Genomic DNA, 16,778 nt, shown 5'->3' on the forward strand with positions numbered 1-16,778 from the left:
TTTTCTTATTTTTTCCGTTTCAGATCAGTTGTTTCAAATGTTTCTTTTTCTTTTTAATTTGAACAGCAACAACAACAACAACCTGTATTTGTACTGTTGCCTTTCAACAATTTTCACAATAGTATTTACAATTGTAATGAAATATTTTAAGAAGAAGCGCCGATCACATACATGTGGTTTTCAGGGAGGTCGTCCGAAGTAAAGTAACAAAAGAACAAACATGTTAAGACAACACAACAAAATAAAAGATAATAAAGTCTATGTAATTTGTAGAACTAGAGGTTCTAGAATGGAAATGAAGTGCTGCCACATGTATAAGCCTTAAGTTAATTTAATTAAAAGCTAAAGGCATCGATTAAAGAATCATCTGTTAGAAACGTCTTAATGTTTTTCTAAAAAACTTTGCGGGGCATTGGCTTTCGCAGAACATCTGCTGGGAGAGATGCCCGGTCAATTGTACATTTATAGTACGTTACTCATTTTCTTCATTCAGTTTTAAGTTTAGGTAGCCTTGGCAAGTTACCACTTCTTGTGTTGTAAGCCATGTGAACAACTTAATGTCGATCTAAAGCTGTCTGGGGGATATCTCCTTTGATTGTTTTTTGCGCAGCCACGCAGCGATGGTCAAAGCTTCCCCAAGACATTAACTACACTTGATACTTTTCACAATCGTTCGTAAATTGTTATCTATAATATGTTCGTGTGTATCGTAAAGCTTTCTTGTATTCCTTCAATAGACGTTCTGAACTTTATAATATATGATTAAATGAATTTACATTAAGTGAAATTAAACTCAACAACAGTACAATGGTAAGTCTAAGCTCCCGGACTGCTTTGTGAAAAGACGATGAGATTCTAAAAGATCGCAAAGCATGAGGAAGACTGTTCTAAACAACGGCCAGCGAGTATCTTAAGATTTCAAGCCGAAGCGAGGAATGATTGTTATACCATTACCGAATCACTTCATTTTAGCTAAGACAGGCGATGCAACCTTTAAAGTAAAATAATATGAATTTCTTAAGGTCAAGTTGCTTGCATTACTTTTCTATATAGGTAAGTTTTATTTCTTTTTAATAAAGAGTTAAGGATCAAAATATTCTGTTCATTAGTACGCTTGAGGTTTCATAGTCATTGACGACTGGCATCTTGATATTCTTTTGTTTGCGTTTAAATAAGCCCTACTAACCTCGTTCTTGAGTTAAAAAATCACCCCCCAAAAATATTTTACTTTGAACTAGACTAGCGAGGCTAATTTGAATGCAAACACAAGGCCATTAAAATGTCAGCCATTTTTGCATAAGGTATTTCTGTAAATTCGTTTGGTTTACCCATTGCTTCTCTCTTCTTATTCATCTCGTATTTTTATGTTCCATTCCCAGTGCTGAAGTTCAAGCGACGAACTCGTTTCCTAGGCTTCTATGTTCAGGTGCTTGCTAAGGCTTTACAGGAAGGTCTGACAGAAACAGCTCTGGAATGGACCAGTGATACCATGAGCTGGATTATAAGGTGCGGCAGAGACTATGCGCTGAGCATTAACTGCAACATTTAAAAGAGGCTTATTTTCAAAACTAAAAAGGCTATTTCCGAGTTGCTTTGAACCTCATTATGAAGGCGAGGCTAAGTGCAAAGTTTTAATTATGAAAATTTGTTTTCATTTATATGCAAACAAAACTGATTTTCAAATGAAAAGCTTTGTTTTCGCTTTGCCTTGCTTTCATGATGAGGTTCACAACAACTCGTAGATGGCCTATTTGCCCCCGACGTTCCATTCATTGCACCAGACATCGTACAAACACTTACATTTATCGGCAAACCTGTAAAGATATCACTCCAACTATAAATAAAATTACTCATATGTAAAATCAATTAAATTTAATAACTCGTTTTAGCAACAAAGTAGAACCAGTTTCTAATTTCCGCAACAGTGTGCTAGCTTTGAAACAACTGTTTTAGCAAAAATCTCAGACAGGAACATCGTTTGTACTATCGACTTTACGCCATGTAATTAATTGTAGTCATACTAAAATCATACTTAGGAGGCCTGGTCACGTATAAGCTTTGTGGTTTCTTTTAGATCTGCTCGCCACTTTTTCGTTAGATTTTAGTATTCGTAATTGTGTTATGCCCAATTTTGTAACTTACCTTTTTGTGCAAAATGATAAAAATGAAGGGTGAACGCAAAAAAGATTGCTTATGTGGCAGAACGTATAGCCTTTTACGCAGACGCTCTTTGGGCTCGTCACGCACTCCTTCCCACAAACGTGAGGGAAGAATGCGTGACGAACCCAAAGAGCGTCTACGTAGTAGGCTACAGAGCGTCAAGCCATGCTGTCGGTTTTTGTTTTGTTACAGGAGAAACGAAATGCTATTGGCCAACAAACCCACAATAGTTCGACAGGCCGCTGCTGCTGCGGGGCCTGAGGAGGAAAAGATCAAGAAGTTTGCTACTGCTATTGTGGAGTTCAGTAAGGTAAGGAACAAACTAGTCACACAACACTTACGCGTCACGCAATACTGTTACGTCTCCTAACTCGTGAGAATTCAAGATGTTTGCCACTGCTATTGTGGAGTTTAGTAAGATAAGGAACAGACAAGTCAGCCAACACTAACATGTCACGCAATACTGCTACTTCTCGTAACTCGCGAGAATTTAAGATGTTTGCCACTGATGTTAGTCACTTGGAGTTCAGTAAGGAAAGGAACAATTTTTTTTGTCACGCAACACTAACGTGTCACCCAATACTGTCATGCTACATAGCTCGTAATAATTCAATGTTTGTCTCCACTAACAAGTCACGAAACAATCACATGTCACACAGTGCTGTTGTGTCACGCAGAACTAACAAATTTCAATGTTTGCTCTCGTTTTGGTTGAATCAGTGAGGTAAGCAGTCACGCAACACTAGTGTCGCAAAAAGAAAAAGTTTGGTTATGGACTATTCACCGAGAAAACATTTGTTGACTAATTTGCAAGTTGTATTCATTTGGTGGAATTCAACAGGCGGTTTATTTTTCTTTATAATGTTTTGTTGTTCCCAGCCTCCCACAAGAAGTCCACAGAAAACTCGTCGCGGAGAGACTGGGAAGGAGGATGGGAAAGAAGAAGCTGAGATAACTGCGCGAAACAAACAAGAGATGTATTCCAGGCCTCCTCCGTCACAGAAGAAATCAGTGGTACCCAGTACGGTATCCAGGAAGGTAATATGCTACATTAAAGCCCAGATTTCGGACGCTTTAGGCTTAAAATTCCCACATGCAGTTTACCTACGCATTACATTTTCTTGTCAAGCACACTGGGTACTTCAATTTTCGTAGTTCTGTATTTCCTATAACTTGAATTTTTCACAATAACTGTGCCTTTCAATAACATGTGGACTCTGAAGTTCAAGATTCAAACAACCGTTACACTATTCACTGCCGTCAATCACTGCAGCGAACCTTAAAGAAAACAAAAACGTTTGGTTAATCGGGGTCAAAAAGTCATGTTCGTGCGTTTTGATTGGTGGATTTCGATCCGATTTATCGGTTTCTGTACTTTTTGCGGTCAGCCGGTTGTCACTATAATAAAGATTGACAGCAGTAAAACACGCAACTCGTTAGTTGGGGTTGACGTTCATAGTACGAATGTCATTGAAAGTCGCAGTAATCGCCCTAGGTACAAAACAGCCTGTCTATGCACTGTTTTCATCTTTTTTTTTCTTTTTCCATTGGTTAGGGTTTGTTTGTTTGTTTATTACCAAAGGGCGCTTATCTAAGAGAAATCACGATAGTTTCCACCAAATACCCTGTTGTCATTTGTTCATTTACAGACCAGAAGATTCAAAGGGCGAACAGCTGAAGAAATTGATATTTACAACGTAAGTTTAAACGATTAGTGTACATGTTAGGCATAACATTTTTCTCTGCAACTTGCAAACAATTCTGACAAGAGCATTGCGTTGCGACGGTATCTCCCAAGGGGGACGGTGTGTTACATCCGCGATTTCGTCTGCAACGGCGTTGCGTTGCAAGTAGCAGAAAAATGAGAAATCAATGTTTGGTAGAACGAGCGGTCGGAAATACAACAATAATTGAGTCTCTAAATTGCCTGCCTTTTTGTTTGGTGTTATACAAATGGTGACAACTTTGCATGGTTCGGGCAATGACATAGAAACAGCGGTACACCATATCGTGCGATCTACAATGTGGAAAGGTGAAAGAATTGGTAAAGATTCAAAAGGGCGTTCTGCATGCTAGGGGCACGGTTTTATGTAAGAGTACGACGTTGGGTGACTGCAACAATTAACTGAAATATATTGGTGCATAACATTTGTGCTAACGCATCAAAGGTAGCTGACATACTTTCGCAATTGAAATCAATGACAGAAATTAATCCTCGGTAACTTAACTTCTGGTCTAAGGACACTGGTCATAACAAGTTTTTTTGAAGAAGACCCACTTTGTCTGGGTCAGGGGAGTTTACGAAGACACCACGTATATTATGAACGTTACCGACAAAATTTTATTTGCTTTAAAGTTTGAGTTGACACAGAAATATCTAGCCAGCAAGAGTCAGCATTGCTAGATAAACTAAAAAAATGAGGTTTGAATCTTATTGTCATTTTTTAATTCTGGGTAGAGGGGTGGCTTTGCAATAAAGACACCATCTTTTGACGTTGGAGAAGAGGGTTGCAGGCAGAAACCACCATCTATTTTGTGGTCTGGTGGGTCCTGTTCGAGTATAGTAGTTTTGACCACTTCTTTTGAACGACCAAGCTTCCATGTTTCAATCAAGTCGTTCCTTGTTGCCTTCAGTGATAGCTCAGCTTATAGAGCAATGCACTGGTGTCTTACAGTTCATGGGTTGAAATCCCGTTCAAGCGATTGTCTCTCATTTATTAACGTTGCTCTTTCCTCTGTGCTCTTTTTGTTTTCCAAGGCGATTGAGCGGCTGCAGAGTGTTCTTCCAGAATACTGGAGATCTTCACAAAGACGAAAGAAATTAAGAGCTGTCAGTTGCGAAGAGTTACCTTGGAGAGCTCAGGTATTGTTTTTTTGTGGAGTCAAACAACTCACAGTTCTCCCAAATATCTCATTTATTTTTCATTGATTATTTTAGATGGGAATCCTCATGGCTGGTGCAAACTTCGACTTGTTTCTTGACAAGATTGAGAGTTTACAACGTTTGGTGGATTCCGGAGATGCCGAAAACCCGTTGTACAGGTTTGTGAGAAACAAGATAGACCAGTCTGTATACCGTGATTGGTAAGAAATTGGACTGGATGGGTAGGAAATAGGCCATGATGGCGTCATTTTGCTACAACTATCAGAATTCATTTCGTTTTCCTTTTCAAATTAAAATTTTGTCATTCCAGTGGACAGCAAAGAATGCTAGCTCTAATTAGCATGAGAAAACAAAAACCAGAAGGATTCTGGTGGTTGTAGTAAAATGACGCAATAGTTAAAATGTCCTATTGGACAACTGGACGATTGCTGAAGTGAAAAAACAAGCGTATTATCTTGGAGAAAATTCAATAGCTCCTTAGACTAATGAATCAAACTCAATCAACCTAATCAATTTGTCTGTCAGTCAAGCTTGTTTTAAATCTCGAAAAAGTAGTATAGGATTTTGGGATAAATCATTCATGCTTAACCCTTTAACCCCTAATATCAAAGAACAAATTCTCTTATCTTGTCCCCTTACGTTTCTTTTAAAAGTACTGTGGAGAACTTATTCAAATATCAAGAAAATTCACCTTGGGTGATCATATCCTTAATTCTTATGACCTCGGGGGTTAAATAATCATTGGTATTAAAAGGAGAAATTTGATGCTGATCACTGTTAGGGCTTAAAAGGTTAAATGCACCTCTCACTGCGCGGCTGAAGTTACCTCGTGAAGTGTGTTTAGACTCATTGTCCTCAGCCTTTAAACAGGAACGGCAGAAGGGAACAGCGCGCAAAAAACCTCGACAAGTGGACGGATTCGAGAGCAAACTGTGAAGGGAAACGGGATGATGGCCGTCACGCGCCCGTCCCGTACCCAACCCTGTCCAAATACGTCACATATCTGCGCTTGGTTTGCCTGTTATCAGGTCGCAATTTGCTCAGGCTTGTAAAGCCACCGGCATCAATTTTTGTGCTATGATAGCGCAAACTGCCAAGTTCTCCCTTTACTGTTTTCTTTTCCCATTTCTTGTAGACCATCTTTCATGGATCCTGATTGGTTCGGCTATGCTACATCCGGGACCTTAATAGTCTCATGGGCTGGTGCATCAGGAAGAGCCTCTCCAGAACCCCCCATGGGATTTAGTGGCTCGGTACTGGAGACACCATTTTCCCAGCAGGCGCCTTCAGGGTCACGTGGTAATCAGCGAAGCACACAAGGTGGATCCCAGGTAGAGGGGGCTAGGTAAGTGTTGGGATGTATATAGCCCCTACCATCTCCTCCCTAGGTAACGTGACCGCTTGTCACGCTAATCAAAAAGTCAAGGTGCTGCTGGCCTCTTGCAGAAACAAAGGCAGTGAATGGATTCGCTCTGACGTAGGGCTAACGCTCGAAACATCAGCTCTCGAATCTCTTCACCGTGGCCAAATTACCTGATCAAACCAAGTATTTGTTTCCACTCTCTACCGACGTATTATGACAGTTTCTGTAGAAACTCGCTCTTATCGATGGGGACTGGCTGGCTGATTGGGTGAATGACTGGCTAGATGGATGGCTGACTGGCGTCTGGCTGGCTGGTTAATTGGTTGACTGGCTGGCCGAATGGCTGGGTGGTTGGCTGACTGGCTGGCTGCCTTGTTGACGGACTGACTGGTTGACTGGCTGGCTGACTTGCTGACTGGCTGGCTGGCTGACTGGCCTGCTGACTGACTGACTGACTGACTGACTGACTGGCTGGCTTAATGGCTGGCTGACTGACTGACTGACTGACTGACTGACTGACTGACTGACTGGCTGGCTGGCTGGCTGACTGACTGACTGACTGACTGACTGACTGACTGACTGACTGACTGACTGACTGACTGACTGGCTGACTGACTGACTGACTGACTGGCTGGCTGGCTGGCTGGCTGGCTGACTGACTGACTGGCTGGCTGGCTGACTGGCCGACTGACTGGCCGACTGACTGGCTGACTGACTGACTGGCTGGCTGGCTGACTGACTGGCTGGCTGGCTGGCTGGCTGGCTGGCTGACTGACTGACTGACTGACTGACTGACTGACTGACTGGCTGGCTGACTGACTGACTGACTGACTGACTGGCTGGCTGGTTGACTGGCCGACTGGCTTATAGCTAGCTAGACGGACTGCCTACCTACCTACCTGCCTAATGGATGGATAAATTGATGCATTCATCCATCGATAAACTTGACCAATTTCCTGTTGTTTTCTTTTCTCGTCACAGGTCTGGCAGCAGAATAACAGGATTCACTGCTAGTGACAAAGAAGGCTCCACTGCTAGCAGGTCGCCTATGTTCTACTTGCTCTCTGCGCTGGAAAATTTGTCACGAGCCATTGTACGTACCAACAACGTTTTATAATAACCCTCTTTCCAAGATGACCTTAATGTTTTAACCATTCAAATGAAAGCTACTGAGCAGTACTTTCCTGTGTTGCTGTTTATTATGCTGTACAAGGTGGTTCTAAATTTTGAGTCTGTGGATGAAATCTAAAGTGTGAACATTCAAATGAAAGCTACTGAGCAGTACTTTCCTGTGTTGCTGTTTATTATGCTGTACAAGGTGGTTTTGTCCTTTGAGTCTGTGGATGAAATCTTAAAGTATGACCAGTGAATTTTAAGCCACTGAGTAGTTGCTGTAAATTTGTCTACAAGGTGACTCTGAAGATGAAATCTGTTAGTGTGAAAATGCAAACGAACGCCATGGGCTTTGTTAATTTCGTCCATTTAAATAAAAAGACGCATTGTCTCCAGTTATGATGTTTTTTTCTACAATGGCAACTGTCATTTTTCCAAGGTGCTGAGTTACCGTGGTAAGTTCTGGACCATGCTCCAAAACGCCTGCAGGGCCCTGTGGAACATGACCCAGACGGTGCTCATGCGTGTAGTGGCGGGAACGCTCCATCTGTCTGATGACCCTGTGACTGAGCCTGGTGCTGATATTGATGTGCTGAGGAAGGCCCTGTGGCAAAAGTTCTATTTTGGAGCCGACAGGTTGTTGGACATGATGGTGCAGGTCCAAGAACAAGTAAAGACTGAAACAGAACAGTATAAAAAGGTATGAGACACTTTTTAAGACTAGTAATAATCAAAGATTATAGAGTGCGTTGGATGATATCGATTCCAGGCTCTCTCTATCTCCTTTGTCAAGTTGGTGATGATGTCATCCGCCCCTGCAAAATCTGCAGGGGATGCCAGATACGCGTACCAAGATCCATTCATTCGTTGATTGTCCCGATACAATCTCGACTCCAATCTGTATTAGGAATTGCGTTCTTTCTACATCGAACGCATAAAACTGACTATAGATCTCTTACTTTATTTCGAATCAAATCAATCAAACCAAAAACTTTATTCAAGTGTCAGACCTTATAGTTTGGGGAAACAAGTCCCGTGAAAATGTAAGGACACAAATAAAATACTGAAAATACAACTAGTTAACAGTAGCCGTAGAAAAAGCACAGTATCTAATTTATAACCCGAACGGCATAACTCTTTCTTTTTTCCATATCCCGTAATGCTGAAGCTACAGAAAAAGTATAATTACCACACAGCTTTGCGTAGGTCAAGGTTTGGTGTTGCTTCTCATTGTTTGAGAAAGTGCACAAGTTTTGCTAACCATTCACAGAGCGAAGAAAGGCAAAACCAAAGCAAAGGCGAATACTTTGGACACTCAATTGAAAACTGCTGTATTACTAACAAAGCAAAAAGCCTCACTATATGGTTTTCATTGATCTCATTCTGTCAGTTTTCATCTGCAAAGCCTTCAAATCTGGATTGTGTTACCTATTGCATATTGTTACCGTTTTATCTCATCTATCTAGCGTGACAAACTGAAGAAGGGAGACCTGGTCATCACTGAACAGCAAGGCATCATGGGAGGAGTGGAGGACGAGAGGGGTGGGGCGAGTCTGCTGTTTGAAATACCGCTTGACAACACAAATGCGGCAGACACGCGCTGGCTCAAGAGATTCATTTTGTACACAGCGGAAATGCTGTTTTATGAACAGAAATGGGAGAGAACTGTTAGCATTATCCTGAGATTTAATGCTCTCACGAGGTGAGACAACAAGTCTTCTGGTACTATTGGGGGGGGGGGAGGGGAGGGGTATTTTCGAAGGACAGTTTCACTCGTTACCATGGCTTGGAAGGAAGGGGGGTACAAGTTTTTAAGGTGTGGCACTCTACACTGGAAAATTATGACAGTGAAACTGTATAAAGCATTCCGGCCCCTGCATTTTGATTTTGTGCGCCCCTTCAGGCCGTCCGTGTCATGTTATTTAAACCAATATTGCAAGAAGGACAAAATAGCAAATAAGTCAAGGATTTGCAAGTAAATTTAGGTTTATTCAAGATCGTAAACGGTGTCCTGATTTTAAAATATTTCTAAAAGCTGAGCGTGTGTCTCTCTATTTCTTAACATGTTTTGACTGATTTTGCTAGGTAACTCGAAAAAATAAGAGGTCATAAATTTACATTTTTAAATCTGACTGGTTTGAGTTTTCAGTTTTACCATTCATTTCAGTCGTTAATGCGCTGATAACAGCACCGTGTTCACTAACAGCGAATGGTTAGCGGTATTCATAAACTATTGTGGTGTTTTACCTGACAAGAAACGTGTTATGGAGTCACAGTTTTTTCCTCTACGTTGTTTTACGTAAAGTTTTACATAGTGATCAGACACGTTACTCCAGATTACCAGCAGACGGAAGCGTCTGACTTTCATACTCATTTGATAACACATTAATCCACAGCTTTATTAAACTCAGCTTTTCTGTCCATTTTTAGAAGTCGTTATGCAGAGACTCTCTTGCCATTGCTAATCGTTGCCCAGCGGAAACTCCACGAGCAAATAGAGGCCCTTGGGGGCCCATCCAGGAGCCAGCCCCTCATCACCGTCTCCAAGGAAACCGGAATCGCTGAAGAGTTCTTTATTAGGCCTGCTGAGTACATGTCAATTGAACCCGCAGTGCACATTGATCCTGAAGGCCATAATGTGTACAGCGGTTGCGAGGATGCTCTTAGACTCGTCTCAGTCCCTATCAATATTAATGGCAGTTTGCAGGCTCTGCATGAAGCTCTCGAGTTGAAGCATCACACTGCGCGGTCACTGGAACACAGTCGGCAGCTGTTGTTGTGTTATCTTGCCGGTCAACAGGAAGGTACGCAAGCGCTGGGCAATTTTCTTTCTTCCTCATTTTGGTATGGATGATATTAACGTTTACCATTATAAATAAGAATGGAAACGAAGGTTTCTAAAAACTGATACTTCTACTGGCTGAAAGTGCTTGTTCATACCATAGTTAATAACAGGCAATGGTTATGAAACCTGACAAACTTCTTTGTTATGTTTTTGTTAGCCTTTTTGGCTTGACCCTGCACAAACAAAATTTGGAATATGTTGGAGCAACTGACCAATCGAAACGTTTTTGTTAAGATATTCAACTGTTGTGTGAACGTTAAAAGAAGATTGTGCACGGTCGCGGCCCTTCCAACATAAATTGCAGTTCCATTGTTTTCATGGCAAGGTTTCCTAACCAGTCCCCAGTTAACTATGTTCATACCAACTTATCTTATCAAACAGGGGGTTCCAACGCCCGTATGCGTCGCGGGTCGTCCCGTGTCGGGTTCCTTCCGAGCCAAGTAAAGCCTCCTACAGACGTACCAGTGGATTTAACAAAGGAATCCTTCGATGCTGTAGAAGACGTACAAACATTCACTCTCCAGGCCTCCCAGCTGGCTGTGGTTGTTGCTTCGTATGACAAGACTATCGGTAAGACGAAATGGTTTCGTTATTGCAGTATTAACGTTTCTGGTCATCTGAGACAAATATTTAACTGTCCAACAAAAACGACCTGCCGGTGTGATGCGGGGAAAACTTTGAACCTGTTCTATGCGCGGGCAACACATGTCACTGGTGTAAGCGCGGGAATCATGTAACCAATGGACATCAAGCACGGGTAAAGATTTCACCGGTGTCCACCGCGGGAAAATATGTAGCTTGTGTCAAGCGCTGGAAGGCATAATCGATGACAAGAGCGAACTGAAAATTTGTAACCAGCGTCAAACGCATGAAATTATTTAACATGTGCCAAGCGCGGAAAAATATGGTACCTCTGTGATGTCTAGCGCGCGAAATCATGTGACCAGCGCTAAGCGCAGAAAAATGTGTAACCCTTTCTGAGCGCTAGACAACATGTAGTCGGTGCTTAGCGCGGGAAAAGGCACCGTTAGATTATATTTTATTTTCTTTATTTTCTTCCTCCACATTGGTTTAAGTAACAACGCGTTTGCTGCGATTGGTTAAAAAAAGGTTGCACGATATTATCAGTTGTTACGTAGTTTAAATGGGAAGCAAAAGCAGAAATAATCGTTTCGTTCAGTAGTTCTACGACGTATGACCTTGTGTAACAACCACAAAATTAACATTATTTGTTGCTGCAATCGCACATAATCAATTTTGCGCACCAGTTCTAGCAACGTTGAGGTCGTGTCAGGAAAACCTTGGGCCAGTTCTTTTAATAGTAATTAAAAACAATTCTTCTTCCTAGAAATGCTGCAGTTTCGCAAGCAGAAAAGTCTTGCTGCTCAAGCTATGCATGAATTGGGAAACATTATGTTCCACAGTGGAAACATCAGGTGTGTACAGCCGTTCTTGTGCATTAGTAGCTTTTCGAATACAGCTTCCTTTTCACATCAACTCATTCAGCAACTTGTGATCAGCATCAAAATCTCCTTATCAATGCTTATTCAGCCCCTGAGGTCATGAGAATTAAGGATGTGATCACCCAAGGTAAATTTTCTTGGTATTGTAATAACTTCTCCCCAGTACTTTTGTAAGAAATGTATGGGGACAAGAAAGAAGAATTTCTTCTTTGATATTAGGGGTTAAAGGCTTAAACGATAGAAAAGTCACTGACTGTTCAAACTCTCATGGATAGGACAGGAAATTTATTGGGAGCCCTTTAAGCGCTGTTAGCATAGGCAGAGATGCCAACTTCTGGATATGTTTTCTTGTGTGCCCCCTCCCCGCCAAATAATATTGAAACCTTTCCTCTCCCCCTTCCCATAACAAATGACCCATATCTGGCAAATCTGAATTGGCCTTCTGAACTAAAGCCTGAACTTGCTCAAACAAAAGGTAGAGCTTGCTTGGACCCGTCTCTACTTTCTTCTCATAGCATCTTGAAATTAGTTTGTTTGGTACAACATTAGCTCGCACGAGTATCCTATAGCACAGAAAAGCTCAGTGGTAGAGCATCTGAACTAGTTATCATAGGTTTACAGGTTCTCCTGTTGGAAGAACTTGGATTTTCTTTTTCCGAGTATGCCTGTGTCACTGACCAAAAAACATACATGAATCAATAAATTTGTTTTCTTACCCAACTTAGGGCTGCATACAGATGGTGGGCAGAGTCTCTTGACACGATTCTCAGCACGACTGACGCACTCAAAACGTGGCGTGATCTGACGTCATCATCTGACCCGTCAATCAAACCCGCTGCTGTGTTGCTTCAGAGATGTGGACTGTGGGGATGTCTGCTGGGAGGAGTGTTAGCCGCCGATATTGCTCAGTAAGTGTTAAGAGTGGGCCGATACCAGTTGTTTTCAAATCGATACGATACCAATGGGACATTTACCGATATTTGGTATTTTTTCGATACCGATACCGATATTTTGACGTCATCATTCAAGACTTTTCTGTGATGTTGTCACCTACGCCCCAAAAAGACTCTTATTGGACGGTCAACATTTGTTGCGGGACATTTTTCAGTAAAAGTAGATTTCACTCAGTTTAGGAAATATGGAGCCTTATCGTATAATATCGTAAGCGTCTTGAAAGTAAAACACATAGTTGTTGAACACCCGCTGTTCTTTCAAATAAGAAATTAGCTTCAGTTTATAAAGGCGTGAAAAGTAATTTCTTTAGAATTCCTCCATTTGTTAAGCTTACGCGAGTGAAATTGAGTTGTCGAAATAGTATTGGCTACGGGTCTTATATGACAAATGTTCTTCAGTAAAAGCTTTTGAGTTCTGCCTGTAAGAGAATGAGTCAAGATCTGCAATAAACGCTGTTCCTGTGGAGAAGATCTGGTCCACTTGATGTAAAAGATCCGGGTAGGTAGCAGGGCACCTCTCGCTTAGCCACAGAGCTTAATTCCCCAAAAGCCCCTGTTACACATTAAACAAAAAAAACACCCATAGCAACAGCGTTTCGACTTTAATTTTTGTGATACCGTCCTTCAAGCACAGTGCAACGACAGCACATACACAAACGGGAAAATACTGGTTTTTGGCACTAAAACAGTCTTCAATATTTAAGTTAGCGGGTCACGTGAGCATCATCGAATGGGATCGAAGGAGCCGATATTTCTCGTAAGTATCGATAATTTTCAAGGAAACCCCAGTGGATGGTATGCATTTAACATGGAGTGTTGTATGTTAGTTAACCAATTTCTCAATTTCTGTTAAGATATATCCACACATCCAACCTTGGTCTTCGCTTGGAATGTTGTCTGCTTTCCGCTACGTTTTTCAAGGTAAGAGAAGATTCTTTTCTGTTTCGTTTTATTTGACTGAGGATTAAAGGGGCCACCAGTTATTAGGGGCCTGTTGCCTAGCAACCTGATTAGTGACGTAACAGACTTCAGAGGGCTCATGAACAGAGAGTGAACAATCGTGCAAAATCTTTTTGAGCTACATTTTCCCCCTGTAAAAGGGGCGGGGTGCAGCAACGCAAATCAAGTTTTAGAAGGTGACCAGGAATGTTTGGAACGTTCAACAGACAACGAAATCCCAGGCGATTAACATAAATCTCGCAACGTCTTTCCCAACATGAATCACTTGACTGTGTCTTTCTACAGGCCTTGTTCTGTTCTTCCTTACCCCACCCTACTGCGGACAAAGATTACGCATTGTACGAGGTGGGGACTGGGTGCGAAGTAGCGGAGCTGATACCTGGGATTGATCTTCTGTCCGAGGCCTTTAGAAGCAACGGACGGTCAGTTGTGGCCGCGTTAAGATGGATCACTGAGGAACTGGCAAGAGCGCGGTATCTCATTACGGTGAGCGTTGTAGCACGTCATATGTCACTTTGCGTTGCTCTTTGCTATCTAATACATCTGACGAACCGGCTTAAAAGGGTGATTTTCAACCGAGTGTCAAAAGTAATTTACCATTTTCTATAGTCTGTTTTACTACGCTTTGTGATTGGTTGAAAAAACGCGCGCCAACTTTGCAACCAATAAGAAGTCAAATCAAAACCGATCATGACTTCAATGCTCGCACGCGTTTTCCCGCGCTTGGCGCCGTTTTCTTATATTTGCCTCGAGTTCTGATTGGTTCATTGCATTGTTCACGATTGTTGTGATTGGCTAGATTACTTTGCTTTTGGCTTGATGACGTTCTCATCAATTAAAAACCACTCTATCACCCTATAGATATCGGCTGCTCTTTAGCTTAGTTTCCATGAATGAAATGAGGTGAACCTGTGGCCCTCAGAATAAGCAAGTTTACGGAGCACTTAAATTATCTGATTTAATGAGATCGTTTAATTCGCTAATTTAATTTGTCGTTAACAGAAGTGATCTCCATGAAAATCTTTTGTTTCCTAGCTTTTAATTTTCTATCGATATTGCTGTTTCTCCTTAGGTTCTTCCACTGATTACGCTATGTATTTACTTCACAACACACGTGTCACGTGATCTACAAAGATCAGTGGATATAAGAATTCTCAAGGTAAGAAATCACTTTATGCGTGAAGAAGAAACGTTTCTACAGTATCTCGACCACACATGCTCAAAAGGGAGTCTTAAATAACAGGCAAGCCTCGGAACAAAATAAATCAAGAGGCAACTGGTTTTTTCTTTTCTTTTTTTTTTTTTTTGCGTCTTGCGCCCGCACTCACCTCGGTTAGTAGAAAGGTCTTAAAGGCCCTTTGGTTCCCCTTGGTGGACAATCTCGTACCCAGAGTCCTCAGGCTCTTTAGCCAGCGGTTGGTCGCCAGGGGAGATCCCCTTGGGGACCAACCGCTGGCCAAAGAACCTGAGGACTCTGGGTGCGAAATTACTTGGTAGAAAGAGGCCGTCAATGTCATTGGTTTCTAACAGTCTTGTGCCAAATATCCAAGACACGTGAACTGATTCACTTATTATTCCTTTACAGGTTCGAGTTCTTACTGATCTGGGCATGTTCTCAGAAGCAACAAGGGTATTGATGGGTTTACTGCTCGGTGAAAGACTTCCTAAAATTTCTGATGTTGGGTTCAGAACAGTGGAAAGCAAAACGGTACTACCTACTAATGACCGGACGTTTTGTAAAATTAACTTTTACTTTGAAGGACTTCTGATTAAGGGGCTGTTTATATGGAGGAAGGGATATCCTAGCACTAGGAAGATCCTAGAAGGCGAAACAACTTTTCGTTTGGTTTACATGCAGAAATTTCGGTCGAGGAGGGTGGGTCACCAAGTGGAGAAGGAAAGCAAGACTGAACGCCCGGCCGCCGCAACGTTTGTTTTTCTTGTCCCTACTACTAGGACCTTCCGAGCGAAGGTAGTTTACATAGTGCTAGGATCTTCCTATCTCTGAGGTAGGAAGATCCTGTCGCCAGAAAGATCCTAGCCCTAGGGCTTAGTACAACAAGGCGCTAGGCCAATTAAAACTCTGTAATTGCATTATACAATAATTCAGTTTTTAATAATTGTTATTAGCGATTTCGTGCTTATGTTTAGGGGGTAAAAAGTCTTGTTCTTTTGACCTGGATAAAATTTGGTCAAGTTTAAGACTGAAAGAATGTAAACTGGTTTTCTCAAAACTGGAAAGAATAAAAAATCAACCATATTATATAAGTATAAGCTCGGTTTTTTAACTAGAGAAGTAAGATACCTTAGAAATGTGGACCATTTTGAAAGCCCGGGATTTAGAACGCTGATCGTTTTCAGCGTAGCTGTTGTAGTTTAAAGGGAGTTTCAGGTTATAATGATCAAAGACGTTTCAATTTTCATTTCCCTTCGTTCCCAAATTATTCCCATAACCTGACACAAAAATGAAAAATATGCTAGTTAGTAATCAATTTGAACTGAAATTCATTTCCTGTCATGGTTCTCTCTTATCCGTCGTCTTCTCTCCTATCTTTTTGCTCCAGACCTCCCCGCCAGTATTTAACAACAAAGAATCTCTACTGCATCCGGGAAATGTAGCGGTAAGTGGTTACGATAAGAAGACAACGTTGTCAACATTGTTAAAGATAACATTTAATTGCGTTCGACGTAGAAAAAATGCACTCCTAATACAGATTGGAGTCGAGATTGTATAGGACAATGTTGATGCAGTGCATGAATGAATGTATCTTGGGACGTGTATCTGGCATCCCCCGCAGATTTTGTAGGGGCGGATGACACATCAACTTGGCAAAGGAGAGAGAGCCTGGGATCGAGATCATCGAACGCACTCCCTTATCTTTGATCATTACTAGTTTTATATTTATTGCTTCACTGCGTTGTCGTGCAATCCACTTAGTTTTGTTTCCCGGCGTCAGAAATATGTCAATGCCGAATATCTATAGCCTGCACCGCAGACAGAATTACGGGAGTTTAAGAAGCCACTACGGCGATGGGA

At 41.6% G+C, this 16,778-nt stretch overlaps 1 protein-coding gene across 1 annotated transcript in view; it reads left to right on the forward strand.

The window, feature by feature from the left end:
- Positions 1–16,778, forward strand: part of LOC146475763 (cilia- and flagella-associated protein 54-like) — a 68,525-nt gene that overhangs the window by 38,476 nt on the left and 13,271 nt on the right. Inside the window, exons 25-43 of the mRNA XM_085115480.1 lie at positions 1,380–1,506; positions 2,353–2,470; positions 3,040–3,198; positions 3,810–3,857; positions 4,919–5,023; positions 5,099–5,202; positions 6,180–6,389; positions 7,389–7,500; positions 7,960–8,220; positions 8,987–9,222; positions 9,951–10,324; positions 10,747–10,935; positions 11,714–11,801; positions 12,554–12,736; positions 13,636–13,702; positions 14,027–14,227; positions 14,814–14,900; positions 15,327–15,449; positions 16,306–16,362. Of these exons, the coding sequence (XP_084971606.1) occupies positions 1,380–1,506; positions 2,353–2,470; positions 3,040–3,198; positions 3,810–3,857; positions 4,919–5,023; positions 5,099–5,202; positions 6,180–6,389; positions 7,389–7,500; positions 7,960–8,220; positions 8,987–9,222; positions 9,951–10,324; positions 10,747–10,935; positions 11,714–11,801; positions 12,554–12,736; positions 13,636–13,702; positions 14,027–14,227; positions 14,814–14,900; positions 15,327–15,449; positions 16,306–16,362 (2,849 nt within the window). The remainder of the gene's footprint in view (positions 1–1,379; positions 1,507–2,352; positions 2,471–3,039; positions 3,199–3,809; positions 3,858–4,918; positions 5,024–5,098; positions 5,203–6,179; positions 6,390–7,388; positions 7,501–7,959; positions 8,221–8,986; positions 9,223–9,950; positions 10,325–10,746; positions 10,936–11,713; positions 11,802–12,553; positions 12,737–13,635; positions 13,703–14,026; positions 14,228–14,813; positions 14,901–15,326; positions 15,450–16,305; positions 16,363–16,778) is intronic.

The sequence above is a fragment of the Pavona decussata genome, unplaced genomic scaffold (genome assembly GCF_977016875.1).
Source record: "Pavona decussata unplaced genomic scaffold, jaPavDecu1.1 SCAFFOLD_83, whole genome shotgun sequence".
Lineage (NCBI taxonomy): Eukaryota > Metazoa > Cnidaria > Anthozoa > Scleractinia > Agariciidae > Pavona > Pavona decussata.